At 47.3% G+C, this 19,999-nt stretch overlaps 1 protein-coding gene across 1 annotated transcript in view; it reads right to left on the bottom strand.

Annotated features, from left to right (window-relative positions):
* Nucleotides 1–857: 857 nt before the first annotated feature.
* The window catches only part of Surf4 (Surfeit locus protein 4), a 132,446-nt gene continuing 113,304 nt past the window's right edge, over nt 858–19,999 (bottom strand). The window contains exon 5 of the mRNA XM_050168366.3: nt 858–1,399. Within this exon, the coding sequence (XP_050024323.1) occupies nt 1,133–1,399 (267 nt within the window). The 3' untranslated portion in view covers nt 858–1,132. The remainder of the gene's footprint in view (nt 1,400–19,999) is intronic.

Genomic DNA, 19,999 nt, shown 5'->3' with positions numbered 1-19,999 from the left:
CTGCTCGTTAGCACACAACTTCTAGAACATAGCTTTCAGTGTGTCAGGAGTGCTGGTTCCCAACATTCCAGATTCTGTGCTGGCAGTTTTTAAGAGTATCAAAAACATCTTTTTTGCTAGCTTTTCACAATTCGCGTTTCAGAAGTAAAATTTCCCGATGGCGCTGCTGCCTCATTGCAGTTGGTTAAACTAGAGGCAAACACAATGCAGCAAATTTTAAAGACATTTTGTGCCAGCCTTGGGATTTTTGCTAAGTAGACATGACTACTTTGCAACACGTCTCGAGATTATAAATTAGTCGTTTCCCTTGCGATTTCAGGTAATGCACCTGCTGAACAGGCCAAATTGCACTCCACGGCATTTAAAAAGGAAAGGCTTATATAAAACTTTCCCTGATGTCTTACAGAAGTGTTGATCCTGTAATGAAACAGACTTCATCTGAGGTGTCCACATTGATGGGTTTCAAGAATTTGAAGTGCCGTTTTTGACAATAGAGCCAGAAAAAAATTACTGATGTTGTAGATCAAACCTCAGCCTCTAAAGCACCTTTTGCCTAGGAAGAAACTGTTCTGTCATAACGCAAACACACCGCACTATAGTGAGAGACCATGGACAGCTCTAGCCGCCATAATCACCTCTTGGTGGTTTCAACATCATGAGCTTTTCTTAACCTACCCAACACACACAAGGTTTTCCTCGAGGTGCCCAAGAAGCAAACGCAGCTCATAACCTTTAATTCACTGCATGAGCAGCAAAACATGCAAAAAAATGTGTCAGTGTTGTTCACCAACCCTAAGATTTTGCTCAAGGGCCTGTGAATAAACAGGCCGGTACAGTGAAATCCCTCAAAGCATGGCTGCTGAGACACTCATTCCAGCTTTATTTGCAAAAAAACTTTGTACCACATAGTATGCAACAACTGTGTTGAGAAACTGTTTAATGGCCTTTTCATTCAATCTATTTCAAAGCATACAGTTCCAGTTTGTCTTACTTTCATCTCATAAATCCATTACGCAATTAATGTGTTGCAACCCGTACAATAATAATGCACCCAACCCTACAAATCACCAGTGCAGAAGCACAAAATAAATATGCAGCACAGTTTGTGTAGGTGGGCCAGCTGCCAGTGGCTCTACCAGTGCTTCTTGTGCTCGTCGAGGGACACACCACCGGGCCCCAGCGAGACAACCATGAGTAGTCCACCAATGACCGACATGGTCTGGAAGAAGTCATACTTGAGGAAGTCACGCATAGGCCGATACGAAGGGACCGACCACCATGCATTGACCCACACGTTCACTGCTGTTAGCCACAGCACCAACACCAGGGCGCACAGCTTGGTCTTGTAGCCCACGGTGACAAGGACCATCAGGGCAGTGGCCACCAGGTTCTGCAGCATCTGAAACATTTTCACCACTTGTCAATTCAGTCGAAGCATCACTATTGCAAATATAAACCAGAACTGTTCCAGAAATGCCAGGGGCCCAAAATCAGTTCACAGTAGTCTGGAGCACAGGGTTAACCCAACAGTTGTGCAAATCAGAATAATGGCTTCACTGGCTGTGCTTGCACACTTGCACACCATGATTTTACTAGTGCCAGCACCGTTATTGTAGTTTTCAACGTGGCTGGTCAGAATTAGTACACTTGTTAGTGTTTGAAACTGGTGATGGTCAAATAGCTCTCCGCTAGACCTATATAGTCGCCGAGATGTACAAGCACTTCTAGTTACATAACAGTATGTAAATGGCATACTGCTTCTGAGGTCCACCACCTGTAGATATACTTTCAGCATGAAGAAATTTGCACACACACAATTGCTTGCACTCTTTCATGCAGCATGCCACATTTTTCTACAAATGCATTTACGCTGTTTGCCTGTAATTACTCTTGGGAAATGCAAACATAAGCTGCCTCAAAACAGAACCATTAATTTGTCGCCCGGAGGTGAGCCAGAAATGAACAATTTTTGAAGAACCAGAGAAAGAAGTTTCGCTTTGACACTAGTGTGGAGCACAAACTGTATTATTGGTGCATGACTACTATTATTGGAGCATGAAGAGTCTGCAAGATTTTTATTAAGGATTTATATCATGTTCAGCACAGTCATAGATCCATGACAAAATTGAAATCAAAAGTGGATATTTGGACTCACCCTATGAATCTGGCGACCACATGTATTATTTAATGGCATCAAACTCTCATAATTTAGACGTATTTATCCATACACCAGATATTTCGGATGACCCCCAGAGCACTGCAAAACAGTAAAAGCAGCACGGGCTGCATCTAAATGAAACATTACCCGTACAGTTTCCACTGATTACTATAGCATAGTGTACTAGAACACTGGGAAGTCCACAACACAGGTCAGGGGGCTGCTGCTCGCAACTGTGAAGGAAACACACCGGACAAGCGCGCTTGTCCAGTGTGTTTCCTTCTTTGTCTGTTGCTCAGGGTGCCTCAATGCCAAACAAGTTTACAGGGTGGCGACAGCCTTGGACCAGCCCCCCACTGCCGCTTCTCGTTGCGACACCATAGTGGGGCAAGCAGTGGCGAAGCAGTGTTTTGTACTTGCAGTGGGGCGCAGACAAGTTTTCTTGCTTTTGCAACCAATTGTGTGCTGTATACCACACAGCACATACAACTTTGAATATATATCAGGATATGCGTGTATTAATGGCTATAATGACATGATAATGGGATGGATGATGCCATTGTAGATGTTCCATTACCTACATATGCAGGGTGTTTCAGCGAACACTTTCGAAAATTCTTAAAGGTTGCCTGTGGCAGATAGCACAATTATAGTTCATGAGGTGGTCTACTTGAAGCGGCGGACACTACTTGCACAAACAACTGAAATGCACAATCGACTAATCAGCAATTCGCTAATCAACTGTTTAACTAAATTGCCTTAGAGCCCTGCCATTTACAATTTCTAGCTGTGGAGTTTTCAAGGCTTGGAACAAATTCTCAGGATGACACCAGTTTCAAAATATTCCCACACTTTGTAAAGACATGCATTGGCGTTCCACTTACTTTCTTAACAAAAAGCCGTTTTATGCATTGAAGCACATAAGTAACTGGAATGTCAATGCATTTCTGCGTAAAGTTCAGGATTTAATATCTCATAACTGGTGTCACCCTGAGAATTTGTTCCAAATGGATCCGCCTTGAAAACTCCACAGCTAAAATTTGTAAATGGCAAGGCCACAAGGCAATTTAGTTAAAAAGTTGATTAGCGAATTTTTGTTAATTAGTTGATTACACATTTCAATTTCTTTTTTTTGCAAGTAATGTACGCGTCTTCGAGTAGACCAACTCATGAACTGGAATTGTGTTGTTTGCCACAGGCAACCTTTAACAATTTTTTTGAGTGTTCACTGAAACAGCCAGTATATATCAGTATAGGCATGACATGACATGCACGACAAAGTATGGCATGAATTACATGACATGCATGTCATGGGATGTCATGTAGAATCTCATGACATGAATGGCATGCAGAACAAGCATTCATTACATGCATGTCATGCTTGTCATGCATGTCATTTATGTTATGTCATACCATACATGCTGTTGCAAATAAAGAAGAAGGCGTGCCAAACACGAGCGGAGGCCACGGGCACTGCTCACACGGTTGTTGCCAGATGACGAATGAGTCAGATGTCTGGGTCTAATCCCCGTCGTTGTTTGTTACATTTCAAGTGTGCCGAAACCCACCCTGCCATCTGGCCCTCGAGTTCCGGCAATGGAGCAACTCCGCAACAAGTGCGGCTTCGTCCAGGAGGTAATCACCAAGACCACTGCTACGATCGATGCCCTGCTGACAGATGAGGCCACCGCTACGCGGGTGCTGCACCAGCACCTCAAGCTCATATTAGTGAAGCAGGCGGAGCCCATCGAGTTCGACCGGGCAATACAAGATACGCTTGGGTATGAAGACCTGGAAGCGGGCCTTACCAGAGCTTTCGAGTACGAACAAAAGGTCAGCTTTACCAAGACAAGCGTGCGCCTCGCTACCGAGCTGCAAGTCCTAGAGAGCAACCGCCACCGCACCCAGCAGCCCATCACCCGGAGTGTGGCCCGCTGCATCGTGCCTGCCAAAGCTGCACATCTCGATGTTTTCTGGGCAGTGGCGCATCTGGCAAGGCTTTCTTCTAGACACGAGCCGAGACACGATTCGAGACACGAGACACGATTCCTTCTAGACACGAGCAGTCAGTGCACTTTCATACGGCAGGACGTTGCTCAAGCACTTAATTGTCCTGTTCAAGGCATTCAGTGCCTCAACTTATTTGCATTTGGGAAAACGCATCGTCCTGTCACCCTTACATGTAACCGAGTGTCCCTCACACTCCAAAGCCAGCACAGTACCAACGACACCACTATAGATGCCCTCGAAGTGCCAAAAATCTCTGCGGTAACCAGCCCACCAGCAGGTGGCACGATCATCACCATGATGACACACCACGGTCTTGTTTCCACTGATGCATGCTCTGAGGCGATGACTTTCCAGGAGGACAAGATCAGTATCTTGATTGGCTCTGACTTCTGCTGGGACATTGTAATCGGACAGATAACTCAACTAGCGCCACAGGTCATGGCAGTGGAAAACCTTTTTGGGTGGACCGTCCAGAGTACACTCCAAAACTTATCCAAAGGTTCTGCTGTACAAACCACATCACTTTTCCTTGCTGTCAGAGAGCCTGCGGTAAACGATGCCTTATTAGACGTGGACATCTCTTCCATATAGCGCCTCAACGCCCTTGGGGTGCGAGATAATCCTGAAAATAGATTAACATTAAATAATGGGGTTTTACATGCCAAAACCATGATCTGATTATGAGACACCGTAGTGGGGTACTCCGTAAATTTGGACCACCTGGGGTTCTTTAATGTGCACCTAAATACAACTACATGGGTGTTTTCGCATTTAGTCCCTATCGAAATGCGGCTGTCGTGGCCGGGATTCAATCCTGCGACCCCGTGCTTAGCAGCCTAACACCATAGCCACTAAGCAACCAGGGCAGGTAACCACCCGAAAATAGATATCATGGCCACATGGTTCTTGAGTAGTTTGAATGCCACGTTTCGAAGAAAGAAGGACACTACGAGGTCCCTCTCTTTATTCGGCAGCCAGGTCTTGACGACAACAACCAGATCTTCTCGCCTAATATGACAAGATGATCCAGACCTATTTGGACGAAACTCACGCAGAACTAGTTCCCAACCAACATATGCCATTCAAGCTGAACACTTACTACATGCAGGGCATCTACCAAGTTGACATATTCAAATTCCCAGAGTTTTCCAGGTTTTCGCTGAGCGCCTTTGCAAAATTCCGCGAGTGACACAGAACTTTGGTTTCCGTCAAGATGGGCTGAAACCATGTCGCATGATGTTGTCACTCTCTAGTAAGCATGTGACAAAAAAATTAAAGAAAACAATTGAATCCAGCTTGAATACTAAGGAGTAGTGTTTATTTTATGCAAAAAGAGAATAGAAAGGTGGGGTTAGTAAAATGCACAGCAAATAAAATCTCCTAAAAAAAAATTGCAAATCAATTTTTATTCAATTCGATTCGTATAAAAAGATGCATACAGAAGCAAATATTTTCGAATATGAGCTATTTCTATCAACTGATGGCAAGCTGAATGGAATGAGGTCCGAACTTTGTCACCATTGACATTCTCTCTCAACAGCTCGTAAGTCAACCTCAACTGTCCTGACATAGCATATCATATTGACCGCAAATAAATACGGGGTCAATATGACATGCAGTAAACACCAACTAGGCCAAACTGAAGTTCTTCTGTTTTGACACCCTCTCAGGCCGCGCACAACACCTCACTGTTGTGTTTCACTGCTTTAAAGAGTTTATTTATTTTGGTTTGGATGAGGGACACCTGCATCTTGACGTCAGCCAACACTTTGTTTTTTTGAGCTCAAGCTCCTTCAAAACGGCGAGAGCACGCTTCCTTCCCTGTTGATTCCTCAATGTATAGGTTCTTTCTGTACTGGTCCTCCTTCCACCACTCGTTCGCCCAACAGACCATTTGAAGCATCTTCTTGGTCAGTTGTGCAGTCAACATTCAATTTTTCTAACTGCCTAGGGGCCATGAAAATGTCCGAAAAATCGGCCAGTTGGAAAAAATGAATGCTTCTTTTACTGTCCTTAAGGGCTCAAACTGCCACAGGCACATCAGAAAAAGCTCTGAAGGCCTGTCGGTACACGTTAGGCATATTGGTGCTCGTGCTGTGACAGGAGATTCCGGGTGCATGCGTGTATAATTAAGGAATGCATACTGTGTCCCGCAGCAATAGTCCCTTCCCACACTTGTTATGCTGCACCGCAATACTTTTATGTATGCTTCACCAAGTAACATTTCTGTACAGAGACAAAGCTGACTTTCAGGAACCAGCAATATGCAACGCACCATGCTCTCCGAGCTTAGAAGCCAATCGCAAGGACCACAATGGCAGAATCGGTGCCATTGCTGATAGCGGCGAATTCTTTCAATGAAAAACACGGCACCTGGTGGCAAGAAGCTTAATAGCGAACGTCGAAGCAGCTAGGCCTAGCATTGCCGCAGTGGTGGCTACGGCTGCCAGCGGATCTGCGTGCGAGAGCGCCGGTTCGGGGCAGCGAGGTAATCAAAACGGTAGCGGTGGTGGCTGGTTTTTATTACTGCCACTTCGGACCTGCTGTGACAGCAAAAAGCCCGGAAAATCGGATGGCGAAGGGTTCTTGCGTCCAAAATTTCAGACGTTCTGATACATTGACCCCATGGAATACGTGATGTTACCGTGAAGCCGTACGAATTATCGGGCATCCGGTAAGTCGGTCGTTGACTGTACACTGGCAACTCCTCCAGCCGACGACAGGGTGCCAAAGACGATTCATTACGATTCCTGTCTGTTACTCGAGACAGCATTACCGCAACTTCCCTTTCAATAAAATTACAACTAATTTTCCCTGATAGAAGCACAAATTCCCCGAGTTTTTCCAGACTACTCAAAATCCCTGAGAATTCCCGATTCTCCTGGTTTGTAGATGCCCTGTACATGTTGCATCATGGAGTGATTCAATGCAACGCTGTCACTAGCAAGCTCCGAGTTGTTTTCGACACATTGTCTCATGATCCCGGTAACCAGCCCTGAACAGCCTGCTCATAAAGGGGCCAGAAATGGATGCTGAATTATTGAAACTCCTGCTCAACTTCAGGTTTCATCCAATCGTTATTGTGGCTGACATAAAGGCGTACCTGCAGATGGTCATTCGACCCAAGGACATAGATGCACTTCATTTCTTGTGGATCGCCCATCTCCCCAGGGAGCATCAACCATTGCCGCCAACTGTTCAGTGGCGGATGGCCTGCGTCCCCTTCAGCACCCCGCCAAGCCCAGTTCTGTTAGCGGCAACGCTACATCATCACTTTTCCGTCTCTGAAAGCCAATTTTCCGACACAGTAGTATGCCTCAGAGAATTCTTTTATGTAGAAGATTTGGTAATCAATGCAACAACGTTCAGAAAGCACTCCAAATTTATGCGGAGGCAAGGACCATTCTAGCGGATGCCGGCATGAAGCTTCATAAATGGGCATCAAAACCACTCAATACTGCAAGAACACTTCCAAGACTGGCCCTCTTTTGAAGACGAAGGTGGCGATCCATACACCATAAAGGTCCTAGGGCATTCCTGGGAAAGAAGTGACAATTCAATCATCATCAGTGCAGACCATGTCATTAAGTTTGTGTCAACCATGCCTATAACAAAGCAAACTATGCTTCAAGGCTTCGCAAGGCTGTCTGATCCTCTTGGCTTTCGTGTGCCTTTCTCTGTTCGGGCCAAGTTCATTTTTCAAGATCTCTGGAAGTTATGCACCCATGGGAATGTCCGCTACCTTAAGAGCAGCTCACTGACTGGAATGCCTGGCTTTCTGAGCTTCCAACTTTGAGCAAGGTTCATCTACCCCAAGTCAACAGGCTGCCAGAACACCCAATTGGAGTCATGGAGTTGCACATTTTTGCAGATGCCAGTCTGCAGGTGTATGGCGTGTTCTGAAATCGATGCATTCACATGTGCACAGTACACATTTTTTACTGAGCAAGGGACAAATCGCGCCGTTAAAGCCCAAGTCTCTTCCTCGTCTAAAGCTTTTCTGCTTGACTACTGCCCGCCTCAGTGACTACATGAGGAGGATACCTTGTTCCAAGGCAGCAAAACCATTCTTCTGGACTGCCAGATAGCCATTCATCGGATGTCACAAGATCCTGGGCGTCTAAGCAGTATGTCAGAAATAGGGTCGCAGAAATACAGCGACTCACAGCTGGCAACAAGTGGACCTACGGCAGAAGCAAAGAAAACCTGGCAGACTTATCACAAGAGGTACTGTTGAAGTCACCCTCCTGTGTTCGTTGTTTTGGTGGAAAGGCCCCACTTGGCTTTCTCTCCCCATGCATACATCGGAGGCCGATGTCACATGCTCAATCCCCTTAACCGCGAACGATTTAGCTCCACAGACCTCATGCATTGTCACCATCATGCGACCACAAGCATTGCTGCAGGTCACAAACTACAGCCAGTACTCGCACCTTCTTCGTGTTAGCGCATGGATCTACCGCATGAATCACACTTATTACTTGGCAAACATGCAACATGCCTGCTTCGAGAGTTGGGTGTATCAATCTGGGGCATTGAAGCATACATCAACAAGCTTTAACAGACCATCTCTGGAAGCCCTGGTGCAAGGAGTACTTGCTGCTTCTGCGCTCTGCACACGAAGCGATACCGAAGCTGCCATCACAACTTCAAGTTGGAGACGTCCTGGCGCACGACGACGATTCACGGCCTATCCCGTGGAAGCTGGCCCGGGTGATGGAACTGCTTCCTGAGCACGACGGCATCACTACGGCATGTTGCCTGAAGTTTGGTATATCTGGCTCCATGATAAGGCGTCCTATGCAAAAAGTTTACCTTCTTGAAGCCGGCAGCCTTTAGCAATTTTGTCGGCCGCAGGAGTGTGTTGCAAATAAAGAAGAAGGGGCGCCGAGCATGAGCAATGGCCACAGGTACTTCTCGTGCAGTTGCTGCCAAATGATGAATGAGTCAGACGTCCAGGTCCGGGTCTAATCCCCGTCGTTTGCTACACATGCCACACTAAGTGCTTCCCCAAAGCACGACAGAGGTACCCAACTGCATACAATTTCAGTCATTTTGCCATTTTTGGTGCAATATGGTGCAGCTATTTGCTTGAAAATCAAAATAGTGCAACTGGCACATGATTCTCACCACTGCCGTACACGCAATTTGAGGGCATTGATAAAACAAAGCTAAATTTATACACTTCTCACAAACATGAAAACATCAGTCAACACTTGCAGCGGTTTTATTGCCATATCCATCCTTCTTGCTACATCTGGCCCATACAATCAGTGAAGTAAATGTTACAACCTGACATTTGGATGCTCACTTAGTGTATGCCATTTTTTAGAAATTACATATTGGGTTAGAGAAGGCTTCTCATCACCTTGATTAAGTCACTCAGCCAAATGCCTAGTGCGGCAGAAAACTTCTTGAACACCGTTTCACATGAAGACACAAATTTAAGACTTCAAGGCTTACATGAACAAGGCTCTAACCCACTTCTTCCTGCATTTTGGGTCGCAGGGAAATCTAAGACATATAGGTCATTTTCCCCTTGCACTGATGCACAAAAGTGCGCAGAAACCAGGCACCATTATTTTAGCTATTAACTATCATGCACTTTTCATCCCATGTCATGAGCTCAAAAACTCAGCTAACATGTTTGTGGCACCGTGGAAAGTACAAGCACCAGGCAACACAACAGTGCTACACTGACTAAATGCTTGCGCATGTGGCATCCGGCACAATATGGCAGTAGTGAGGTGTGAGCCCGAGGCTCTATTGTGGACATTCCGTCATATTATTTTAGGCGTGGCATATACAAAATGGTACTTCGTAATGTGACGCCAATTTGACGTATTGCATGAAGAAGTGAAATTGAAGCAATGTACACAGTCGTCCACTTCCAATTTGAACGCGGCTTTGGGCAGCCGGCGCTCTCCGCAGCGCCGCTCGTGGGCGCCTGAGTAACTAACGCACAGGCGCAGTGGCAGCCATAGGCATGGATGGCCTCAGCCGTGTCGTCTGCTACAGCACGCCAGCACCGCCGGGTTGTGCTCGCCGTGCGGTGAAGTTCCCATTCTCATCATCGGCCGTGGTTGCAGTTCATACGTGGCAACTGCTTTCTTGCAGTGTCCGCAGAAATGGCTTGACAAACATTTTATGCACTTACTCTACATTTGAAACAACACCATGTTATCAGTTCATCGAAAAAGTGCCACGGTGACTACTTTTTGCCTCTTTAGCGATGAGCCACCACTGAAGTGCTGCATGCTGTCTGATACTTTCCGCAAATTTGGCTCCAAAACCTATACACTCAGGCCGCCATGCTGTCTCCAGCGTCTTTTCCCGACTAATTTGACGCTGTTAAGCTAGCTGTTTGATATCGGTCACCCTATCATGACTGTAAGCGCTTCATCATTAGCATGATCAACTAAACGCAGAGTCATTAGGGGGATGAAGTTACCATCTCGTTTCATCGCTGCGCAACAGAGAGGACGTGTCTGTTCAACGAGACCTCTTTTCTTTCTCGTGCCGCAAGAGAAGAAAGATGCCGAGAGTCTCAGACGAGGAAAGAAGGTGTATCATAGATTTATGTATGAGGGAATATTCCCAGCACGCGATCGCTTTGATAACAAATTGTCTTCTATTTACTGTAAATAGGATTATTCCGGCTTATAGAAATGAAGGACAAATTCAAGACGCCCCTTGGCAGCCCCGCCGAAGAGTAACAACAGGAAAGGAAGACATGGCGATCATGGCAGCTGCAGCAGACAACCCCACCACGTCTGTCCGGGAGCTGCAAGTAAACCTTGGGCTTAGCCGAGTTTCAACTACTACTATCAAGCGGCGCCTTTATGAGGAAGGTTTGAAGAGCCGCACTGCCGCGCGTAAGCCGCTCCTGCTATCAGAGAACAAGGCAAAACGCCTCCAGTTTGCCGAGTAGCATGCGGATTGGTCAGTTGATGGATGGAAACGCGTCGTTTTCACCAAACGAATCGACGTTCACCATGAGGTGAACAGGGCACGGGTCTGGCGCCCCGTCAACACGCAGCAAGCGTAACTATGTTTTTAAGCATTTACGAGATAGAGTACTGCAAAAAGAATTGAACAGTCGTTTTCAGCCCTATTAGTGATTACTGAAATAACTTCTTGATGATTGTTTATAGCTAGCAAGATTTACATTGCATGTTTGCCGCAGGCGAATTTCCTGAGAACATAGCTTAAGCATCTACCGCTAGCCCGTTCCAAGCAAGATTACGCCCCTGTGCACAGTGCTAAAGAATTACAACGTTGTGAGAAAGCGTGGAACTCAGAAAATGAAATATCACTCCGTGTGTAGCCAGAGGCACTTAGCTCAGAACGGGAATTCTTGTTAAGAAAGTGCGTAGGTTTCCTTATATACTACCTTGTGTCAAATATGGGGTTATTTTAACAAACTTTTGGCCATTTATAGAATGTGACGGTTATAACTACGCAGACGCTGTCATCAATTACTTTGTGCTGGGGCTCAGCGGACATAAGATATATACAGATAGAGGCCTTGGTTATACGACTAATTGTACTAAAGTTTTACTTTAATTATTCACTGTGCTGTATATAATGATTACAGCTCTAGACTGTGTTTGCCTGGAACTAATGCAATTTCTAGAACATTGTAAACAACAAGAGCCATTGAGAAGGTCGCCACTGAATGTCCCTGAGCACCCGAGCGTGGCACACGCTGAGCACCCAGGAATGGGGCAGTTGGAACAATGAAATCCATTGATGAACACATGTTGCGCTTTGGGAAGTTATCTCAAGTGTATGAGTCTCAGATGAATAGGGTGGTCACAGGTTAGGACTGAAACCGCATCTATGTGAAGTAAGGGGAATTAAAACAACGATTAACGAAATGATTTTGCGGCATAATCATGACCGCTTCCTTGTAATCTTCTGTCCCCAGAGCCCAGCACACACAAATTGAAGGAAGGGTTTAGTACATGAAAATGAGTAGCATTCTTTACAAAGCTGTGAAGAAATTACTATACATGTGAGGTAACTCCGTCATCAGCTATGAATGATTGGAGGCACTCAATTTTTGTCAGTTAATGCATGCTTGCATACCGGCAGAGGCTAGCACTCGTGACAAAGGTAGCCAATGTCCTATTCGATAGAGCTTTTTAGGCATGCACCTACTCTTCTTGGCTTCGTTGCTCCGTGCCCCGTTTTCTTAGTTTTCCCAGTACCTGACATAAGGCGATTTCTTTAAGCGGTGGCATACTGACCGGTTGACCCTGGTGCAATATTGTTAAAAGATAGCAAGCTGTGCCTTTCACTGTTTTTAATATGACTGCGACATAGGGCGGAACTGTAAAATGGCATTTCGTAAGGGCAGAACAATACAAAATTCACACTTGGAAGTGTGCAAGCTGCAATCAGGGACGGAAATAGCGATTATACCATTGCATTAGCATGCCATACAGCCTGCGATGTCGAGAAACAAATGAGTTACTACTAAGAAAGTCGAATAACTCAGTGATTAGTTTTCAACAACCCACGAAGGCGTGGGGAAAAAGGATCACCCAAACTCCTTTCATTTCTTAGAGCTTTTTATTTCCTTGTTTTTTTGGCGTCCAGTTTGCCCAATTTTTTGTCACATTTCCAGTAAAAAATGTCCATGTTCTTCATTGACTCTTTCATTTATTTCGAAGTTTTTTGCGGAGCTGCACTAGTGTGCATATTAGCGTTCTATGAATCTCTCTTCAGGGCACCACCATGTGTTTCAGTGCATCAATAATTTTTAAAATAGCGTTTCGGTGAAATATGAAGGCAGCTATTGCACCGCATTATCGCCAGCATGGGAGGGCATCCGAAAACAGATGAATAATTTTACTAGTTAGCCAGTTATCTTATTTCTGATAATTAACTTTTCAACCGCTACTGTTAGGCAGCTAGTTGCCATTACAGACTTGCAGCTTGCTGTGAGTAAACGCCATATCAGTTTCTGGAAGTTTAAAAACACGATTAAACGCGGCACTGTGGCGCAGTAAAGTTAGTCTACATTGCGGCAAAATATATGCGCTGTCGAAAAGCCTGCAGGCACAAAAAAAAAAAAAAAACTCTTTCAGTGGCCGTCGCTCGTCGAAAAGCCAAATTTTTTTTGAGCTACAGGTACAAGGCATATCGCGTTTTCGAGATTCTGAACATTTATGAGGTGATGACTGACGACCGGATAAAAAACTAATTTCAACATAGCGCCTAACAGTAATAGTAAAATATGTGATGGGACGGTGCCAGTGTGTAACGCGAAATTCAGCGATAGCTTTCAACTATACTCCAGACCTGTTGCATCCATGGTACCCATGTATGCTGCATGCTGCACCAATATAGCTCTCACTGATCACCCTCTCGCACCCGATAAATTCACTGCTTCCTGCCTCCCTGGGTGATTCCCTCGGAACCCGCTGGGCAGATTCATAGGGTGTTTAGACTCCTCACACTACTCATCGTGTCGCCGTGCAGCGGTTAAGTGATACCCGGCTGCCATGGCAGGCGGCTGTTTCCCAACAACCACCCGTGAGGCTTATGCGACCCAGGCTGCATTCGAATCACGCAGTCGGGATCTGAAGGGCAACCAATCTTTGTATAATTGCAAACCTTCGGTGGGTTACAGCTTCCCGGTGGGTGCAAACCACGGTAACCACCCCATGCACCCAGCAGTGCATGATGGGTGTCCGGCACCACCGCGGCAACCATGATGGGGGTGGTTGCCATGGTTACCACCTTTCAGTGGGTGCCTGAGGGTTGCATTGCAACCATCAGGCACCTGTGCATGGTAGGTGATGGGACCACCACGGCAACCGTGATGGGGGTGTTGCCATGGTTATCAGCCTTCGGTAGGTGTGTACCCCACCCACCGGTGCATGATGGTGGTTCCCAGTGGGTGCATACAATGGAAACCACCTCCATGCACCAGTGGGTGCATGGTGGCTGCAATGGCAACCACCATGGGGATGGCTGCCATGGTCACCAGCCGTTGTTGGGTTACCCCAAGATGGTCGCCGTGGATACCACCCAACGGTGGGTGTATACCATGGGAACACCATGCACCCACCAGTTACGCGGACTATGCCAACGCCGACTACAACGGGGAATCCAGGTATGGGCGCCTAACAGCTATCGTTGCAAAAACCAATTATTTCACCGATCAAATAGTTAACATTTTCGCCTGTGTTGTGATGCACGTAAACTCTCGTATACTGTGCCACAGGAACTGGCATCACAACTAAAAAACCCTATTTTTTAATCAGTATCGGACTTCCCTAAAACATTTCACAGTGCCACATGCGGCGCCACTCTTTCAGTGGATGAAAGCACCCGCTCGTCGCCAGTTCATTGTGGATGCTGGGCACTAAGGGATCGTATCAGAACACTGGAGCTCAGTAGTGGCAGTGGCTTCAGAGTTACCTCTTCGGCCTCAAGCATTGACAAAGTTTTTCTCCTAGCAGCCTTTATTAACGTGGTCGATTGCAATAAAAAGGGAGAAACAAAAGCCGTTTTTCCCGTCTTTGCAACACGTAACGTGTGCAGCTGCTTGGCTTAGCAGCCAGCTGTGGAGTAAACACTAATTTCCTGGGCACTTTGACAGCTCAACGAGAATAGGAGCTTCACCGCACGGCGAGCGTAACTCAGCGGTGCTGGCGCGCTGTAGCAGGCGACGCGGCTGAGGCCACACCTATGGGTGCCAGTGTGCCTGTGTGTTAGTTACCCAGGCGCCCACGAGCAACACTGCGCGGAGCGCCAGCTGCCCGGAGCAGTGTTCAAATTGGAAGTGGACGACAGTGTACCTAACATTATAGACAAAACAGTTTTCCTCCTGAGTAACAATAAACCAGCAAGTTTGTATGATTATTCAGTCGAAAACGGTTCTCACTTCAATCGTCTGCTACGTTATCCAAGCTGTGTGCATCCAAGAAACAATATGGTCACCATATATCAGCACCAATGCGCTTGTTTTCTACCTTGAGCCAGCACAGGTGACTGACCCGTGGTAAAGAGTGCGCATTCCAGGTTGCATTGTCGCTATCTTATGGAATGCAAGTGACTTAGCCTGACTCGGTTAACTGAGAAGCGGTTGAATATCACCGACAGCGATGTGCATGCCACAGGTAGCCTTGTTGTGCAATACTACTGCCTGCGCTGCCATCTCACATTCACTACACTGCTTAGTCACACCATGTGACGAGACTTCCAAGGTACTTCCTTGCATACATTCCTTTCATACTTAAATAAACACCGGTGCCATAGCTTCTGATAAAACGAAAAGTCATTAATCATGATCACAATATGAATACAGCAACGAAGTCACAGAAGGCTTGTAACGTCTGTAAAATTATTTCAGATATGTGCTCTCTTTAAGGAAATGAAGTCCTAAAACACAAATGCCAACACCACCCGAAACCAGTGCAAATGCTATGAGCATGAATTATGACCAAGAAAATTTCAAGGCCCTGCACGACAGCAAAAATACGGCAATACATACACCTAGCAGCTACCATTATGCACGGCCGCTTAGCATATTTTGTATGGCTCGTTGCATGACAAATTATGGCCGAAAATTTCTAGAATGGCAGCCCAGCACAATGTCACGCAACATAAAATTGGTGTTTACAAAATGGTCCTTCCTATTGTTACGTTTCGCCTACGACGCGCGGTATAGCCGGCGCGGATGCAACGGACGCCGGGGCTTCGTTCAAAGCGGCGGACATTTTGGCCCGTTCAGCGCTGCCGCAACGCCTCCCCGCCAAGCGCGTCCAGGCATGTTTCAATGCCACGTGTCTTCGTGTGTGCGTGTGTGTGTGTGTGCATGTTGGTGCCCACGCTTGTCAAAGCGCGGCAGCCGGGGAGAGGAGCTCCCCAAGTGTGAAGCGAGGAGGTCTGACCGGCGCCGGCCCGGCGGATGCGTCACTACTCGTCTCAACGTGCCCGAGCGGCGCCGTCACGTGTGCCCCATCCAGAGCCGTTCCTTCTTGCCCTCAACTCCGAGAGTATAAAAGCAACTGCCCCCGGACGCCAAGAGAGAGGCTCCGATTTCTTCCGTCGAGTAACGTGCTCTCCCGTCTCTCCACTTCGGTCGACCTGACCGACCGCTCTTTTGCGATGCTATAATAAACAAGTTGTTCTGTTAGCAGTCGACTCATCCTTTGCCAGGACCTTCGGATGCTTCCAGTTGTGCGCCAGGCCGCCAGGCCAACGCTACCCTTGGGGCTTGCGACCCATCTGCAACAACTCGTGCCAGCGGTGAGATTGCAACACTATGACGTTCCTTGCGGGATATTCCTTCAGCCAATCAGCAAGCTGGCATGGTGCATATCTTGGTCCGCCCACCACATATTCATGAAATTTCAGAAGCATTGCATATGCTTCTGCATGCTACCATTTGTATCGGGCCTGGCAACCAGGGTTCTCAAGATGGGAAACCATGCTGTGTAAGCCTGTCAGCCGGGAGGCTCATATAAAGGCACAAGCGTCCAATAAAGCTTGACAGTTGTCTGCGTCGGCATGCTATCTTGATCGACACATGGTGTCAGAAGTTTCTTATCACGCCCATTCCCGCTTCAACTAAGCCAGTACCAAGGAAGGACTTCCGTCCCCTGATCCCCTAGTGCTTTCCGAGGCGGCGGCCGAAAACTGGAAGGAATTCAGCCAGAGAATGGACCTGTACTTCAAGGCAACTTCATGTACGAGTGAACGCTCGAGCGCTCAGAAGGCTGCAGTCTTCCTCCATGTAGCAAGTCGGGAAGCAATTGATATATTTAACATGTTCAAACTGTCACCTGAGGAGCGTGAGGACTATAGCATTATTGTGAAGAAGTTTGAAGAATATTGCACGGCAAAGCGAAACGAGACCCATGAGCGATACATCTTCAGAACTCGGCATCAGCGAAACGGGGAGCCATTCGAACAGTTCCTACGCGATGTCCAGCTGAAAGCTCAGAGCTGTAATTTCGGAGACTTGAAGGAATCACTGGTTCGAGACCAGCTGGTGTGTGGAATGGCAGACAAGAAGCTCCGGATGCGGCTTCTACAGGAGAACGATCTCACCCTGGATAAGGCAATAGAACTCTGCAAAGCAGCAGAGTTAGCTGCTAGCCTAAACCAAGCGTCGAAAAATGACGAGGTCAAGCTAAATGCCATACGAAAAAAGCAAGCCCAGCAGGAAGGCACCGCAAAAAAATATATTCGCCAGTGCCCCTACTGCAACCAAACTCACGAGCCAAGAAAATGCCCAGCGTGGGACAGAACGTGCGGCATATGTCAGAAAAGAAACCAATTCGCAGTGTGCTGCAGAACAAAGAAAAGCATTCAAGAAGTTCACTGTCCACCTCAGAATAAAGCAGAATCAGACAACAAATTCCAGGTTTTGGCCGTGAGCATAAACAATGTTACGAGGGACCAAGACTGGATAATCACGACAACACTGTCTAATCGCTCCATACGCATGAGAATTCACACGGGGGCCCAAGCCAACTCGCTTCCTCATGCCCTTTTTCTCAAGGTGAGCGAAGGAAGGCATTTTACACCATCTTCCACGCTGCTGACGACTAACGGTGGCGGAGTGATAAAGCACTTTGGAACTGTGACACTGCCACTTCGCATCGGCAAAATTGACGAATTGACAGATTTCTTTGTGGTCAAGAAAGGAAAGAAAGCGCTACTGGGCCTTCAGGCTTGTGAACATTTCGGAGTAGTTTTAAGGGTACAAACGATTCAAAGGCCTGCTGATTTGAAGACTCCAAGTTTTCGGAGAGTTTCCGCAGCTGTTCCAAGGCCTAGGTTGCATAAAGGAAGCCTACAGCCTCGAGCTGAATGAAGGAGCAAGCAGTGTCGTTGCCCTCACGCCGAATTCCACATGCGCTTCGTGAGCCGCTGCACTAAGAGCTGACCCACATGGAACGTCAAGGAATCATCCAAAATATGCAAGAGGCCGCTGAGTGGGTAAGCTTCCTTGTCATCATCAGAAAAAAAGACAGCCGTTTTCGTATTTGCATGGACCCCAAGCAAGTAAACCGGTGCGTGAAGCGCTATCATTGTCAGCTGCCGTCCAGAGAAGAAATCGAGTCCGAGCTTGCAAATGCAAAGGTATTCAGCAAGCTAGATGCTACCTGTGGTTTTTATGCGAAGCATATTACTAGAGCTCAACCCAGCTCCTCAGGCGCGGCGGTGTCGCCTTCAATGACCTTTAGTGACCCCATGCCATACCACGTGACACCGTGACGTCACGACGGAGGAGAAACGGGGCTCCAACTTGCGCCGTCGCTCGTGGCGTCGCCTTCAAGGCTGACCACGTGACACCGTGACGTCACGACAGAGGAGAAACGGGGCTCCAACTCACGGCGTCGCTCGCGGCGTCGCGGCGGTATATAAGCAGCTGCGCTTGTTTCTAGGTGGCTTTGGCTCAACTCCTGCAAGATGGGCTGGGTGGGAATCGAACCAGGGTCTCCGGAGTGTGAGACGGAGACGCTACCACTGAGCCACGAGTACGATGCTTCAAAGCGGTACAAAAGCGCCTCTAGTGAATGCGGTGTTGCCTTAGAAACGAGCTGTTTCTAAGGCTCAGGCGTGCGTCGCTTGCTCAGACGCACATTTCGTTGCCGCGCCGAACGCTGCGTTGCTCGACGCTCACCGCGTCCAATGCGGGGCGCCTAGTCGCTGCGCCGTAGCCCATTGTCTTACACCCCTTGGCGGGTCGACGGGAACGCTGTCGCGTTCCACTCTTGAAGGCGAAGCAGAGTAACGCATGAGTTGTTTCTTCGTCTAGCCGAACCAGATATAGCCAAGCAACAGCAGTTCACCAGGCTAAACAGTGGTTCAACAACTAAAATAAAGGCTAGTTTGCTTCGCATCCTGGACTTAACCTTAGCTAAGCCACAGCCATTTTTTATCAAATCCCCTTGGATGAAAAAACTTCGAAAATCTGCACTTTTGCCACGCCGTTCAGAAAGTACCGCTTTTTAAGGCTGCCCTTCGGGATATGCACACTGCAAGCGAAGTGTTCCAGAAAGCGATGAGCAACATATTTGACGGCCTAGACGGTACTCGCGTCTACATCGACGACATACTCATGTGGGGCGCAACGCAACAGGAACATGATAAGCGCCTACAAGCAGCACTACTGGCAGCAAAATCGGCAGGATTAACGCTCAACCGTGAAAAGTGTCTTCGGCATGGACGAAGTAAAGTTCTTAGGCGACGTCATTTCGGCAGACAGAATTAAGCCAGACGGAAGGTTAGTTAAGTGTGTAGTGGAATTGCCACCCCAAACATAAAAACAAGGTGTTCAGAAACTACTGGGTGCAGTAAACTACTTTGGAAGGTTCATTCCAAACCTGTCTGAGAAGACCAAGAATCTGCGAGCCCTATTAAAACACAATTGCATGTTCGAATGGTCAGGCGGCCATGACAACGAATGGAAAAAACTGTGCGAAACGTTGTCAACTGCACCTGTGCTTGCCATTTTTGATCCGTCAAAGCAATCCAAGGTAACAGCGGACGCACCCAGCTTTGCGCTGGGGGTGGCGCTTTTACAGTTGCATGGCGAACACTGGCGGCCAGTTGCTTATGCTTCGCGTGCGCTAGCAGATACAGAAACCAGGTACGCGCACATTGAGAAAGGCTTTGGCAGTCACGTTCGCATGTGAACATTTTTGTGATTTTATCACTGGTTTCGACGTAATTGTTGAAACTGATCATCGACCACTTATAGCCATTGCTCAGAAGAACCTGTCAGACATGCCTCCTCGCCTGCCGCGATTCTTTCTGCGCCTCATGCCGTTCAACATTTATTTGCAGTACATCCCCGGA

This window comes from Dermacentor andersoni, chromosome 1 (assembly GCF_023375885.2).
Source record: "Dermacentor andersoni chromosome 1, qqDerAnde1_hic_scaffold, whole genome shotgun sequence".
Taxonomy (NCBI): domain Eukaryota; kingdom Metazoa; phylum Arthropoda; class Arachnida; order Ixodida; family Ixodidae; genus Dermacentor; species Dermacentor andersoni.
Note: the sequence above shows the minus strand (reverse complement) of the source record. Positions and strands in the feature narration are given on the sequence as shown.